The sequence below is a fragment of the Fomitiporia mediterranea genome (assembly GCF_000271605.1).
Source record: "Fomitiporia mediterranea MF3/22 unplaced genomic scaffold FOMMEscaffold_16, whole genome shotgun sequence".
NCBI classification, from domain to species: Eukaryota; Fungi; Basidiomycota; class Agaricomycetes; order Hymenochaetales; family Hymenochaetaceae; genus Fomitiporia; species Fomitiporia mediterranea.
Window position 1 is genome coordinate 536579 of NW_006760401.1, and position 2187 is coordinate 538765.

General features: G+C 45.4%; 2 protein-coding genes across 2 annotated transcripts in view; both read right to left on the reverse strand.

Annotated features, from left to right (window-relative positions):
* Positions 1-670, reverse strand: part of FOMMEDRAFT_96836 (HET-R) — a gene marked incomplete at both ends in the record, with an annotated part of 35143 nt that extends 34473 nt beyond the window's left edge. Inside the window, one exon of the mRNA XM_007271225.1 lies at positions 281-670. Within this exon, the coding sequence (XP_007271287.1) occupies positions 281-670 (390 nt within the window). The remainder of the gene's footprint in view (positions 1-280) is intronic.
* A 186-nt stretch (positions 671-856) lies between these two features.
* On the reverse strand, positions 857-1622 carry FOMMEDRAFT_161728 (uncharacterized protein; the record flags this gene model as incomplete). Its single annotated transcript, XM_007271246.1, has 3 exons — positions 857-874; positions 928-1381; positions 1438-1622. 3 exons carry the CDS (start codon positions 1620-1622, stop codon positions 857-859), a joined length of 657 nt encoding a protein of 218 aa, XP_007271308.1.
* Between the last annotated feature and the right edge of the window lie 565 nt (positions 1623-2187).

Consider the following 2187-nt stretch of genomic DNA (forward strand, 5'->3'; position numbering starts at 1 on the left):
AAAGTAAATGAGGTTTAGAAACTCAAACTTAGTATTTAATTAGAGAATATGCTTAGTAATACCGTATACTCGTATACGGCGTATACGGAAATTTTTTACTTATGTTATACGCATACGCGCGTAAATATACGCCCGTATTTTCAGCTAAAATTTTCTCTTACAATACGGTGCATAAGCGTATACACTGCAGGCGTATCCGTAAATTACACTACGGTGCGGAGCACTAGTCGGGGGAGAACACGACAGAATTCACCGCGCCTGTGTGACCTTTGAGGCACACTGGAAGTCCGCCTTCAGTGTCCCAGACCATGACTGTCATGTCGGCCGAGCCAGAGGAAACATGCATCCCATCCGGCGAGAAAGCAACCGACAAGACGCAGCTTTCGTGTCCTTTAAATGGCCCAGAAATGACCTGTCCGCTCTCAATGTCCCAGATTCGAATTGTCCTATCGTTGGACCCCGAGACAAAGCGCGTCCCTTCGGGTGAGAAAGCAACAGACGACACCCAGTCTGTATGTCCTTCAAATGGGCCGAAAATAACTTGCCCACTTTCGGCGTCCCAAACTCGGATCGTTCTATCGCTGGAGCCCGAGGCAGCTCGTGTACCATCAGGTGAGAAAGCAACAGAAAGGACATAGTCTGAATGACCTGTGAACTCCTTCAAGAGCATTGACCGCTGCTTTGTACCTATTTGCTTAGCTTGTACAATGGGTAGATCAGGATTCAAGTAACGTGCTATAAGCTTCGACTCCATCGATGCAAATGGAAGGATTGATACATAGATATGAGGCGTTGATAGCAAAATGGCAGGCAAGTATATAGTAATTGTCCGACGAGCATCCCTGATTAACGCTAGTTAGTCGGCATTGTGTAACTAATTGAACAATAAGATAAGTTTCAGGTCAGATAATACATCTGTGTGCTTACCGAGACCCAATTCATGGCATGAAAGAGTGCTGGGCTGGCATAGTTGATCTTTCCGAGGAGGCTCATCACCTCAATCCAATAGAGCAGACGCTTATAAAGGAACTCTGACAGCTCGTCCAACAATATAAGTGAAAATTGCGTGTCGCACAAATGTTGGTTCCAGAAGAGGCAGACGTACTCTAGCTGAGCAGGAATATTCGCCTTTATACGATCCGGAAGGTCCGTGATTTGATTATTAGAAATATAAGATGACTTTATATTACAGATGTTGAACCGGAGCCCATCCCTCATAACAGTGAGACATTGAGAAGCAATGAACTCCTTTTGAGACTCGAGATCGATGAACCAAGGATCTTTTTGGCGCTCTGGGGACAATAAATAATCGCGGAAGGATGTATGGCAAATAGTGCTCCGCACCGTAGCGTAATTTACGGATACGCCTGCAGCGTATACGCTTACGCACCGTATCGTAAGAGAAAATTTTAGCTGAAAATACGGGCGTATATTTACGCGCGTATGCGTATACCATAAGTAAAAAATTTCCGTATACACCGTATACGAGTATATGGTATAGTTGCTGATGTCCAGTCCCGGACTGCTCGGACTCGGTCCGGACGCAGGACTGGACTGATGGACCGGTCCTCTACAGTCCAGTCCTCATGGGTCCAGGAGAGGTCCAGTCCTGGGTCCATCATTTTGAGAAATTTCCCGGACCGATGGACTCGTCCAGACCTGGACTGGACTCCAGACCTGAATAACCTGAACTAATGTCTCAAATCTCATTTCCCATATCTCTAGCTCACTATACTAAAACAGATCATACTCCTTTAAGGATCTTTGAATATTAGCTAGCACTTGCATAGTACATTTTACAAGTTTCTGGCAGTCCAAGCAAAGCAAAACTTTATTCCTGTTCTTTACTGTTCAATGTATGGCTTACTAAACTTGACTCTTCCTATCTGGTTATTGTCTCCCAAAATATTTATTCCCTTTATGTATATTCACTCCTCTCCCGTCCTATGCCAAAGACGCCACAGTCCCAGCTGCCCAGTCAAGCAGCCAGCCAATGCCCCTGCCCCTGACAAATTAGACAAGATGTCCAAAATCACTCTCAGAAAGAAGAAGAACGCTGACGCTCAGGCTGCTTTCTGTGCACGCCGTGCCAACTATATTGCCACCCTCAAAGAGACAGGTCCGTCTGCTGCTAAGTACCTAAATATTCATGTTCCGACAACTAAGTGTCTGTAAATCGCAGTAACC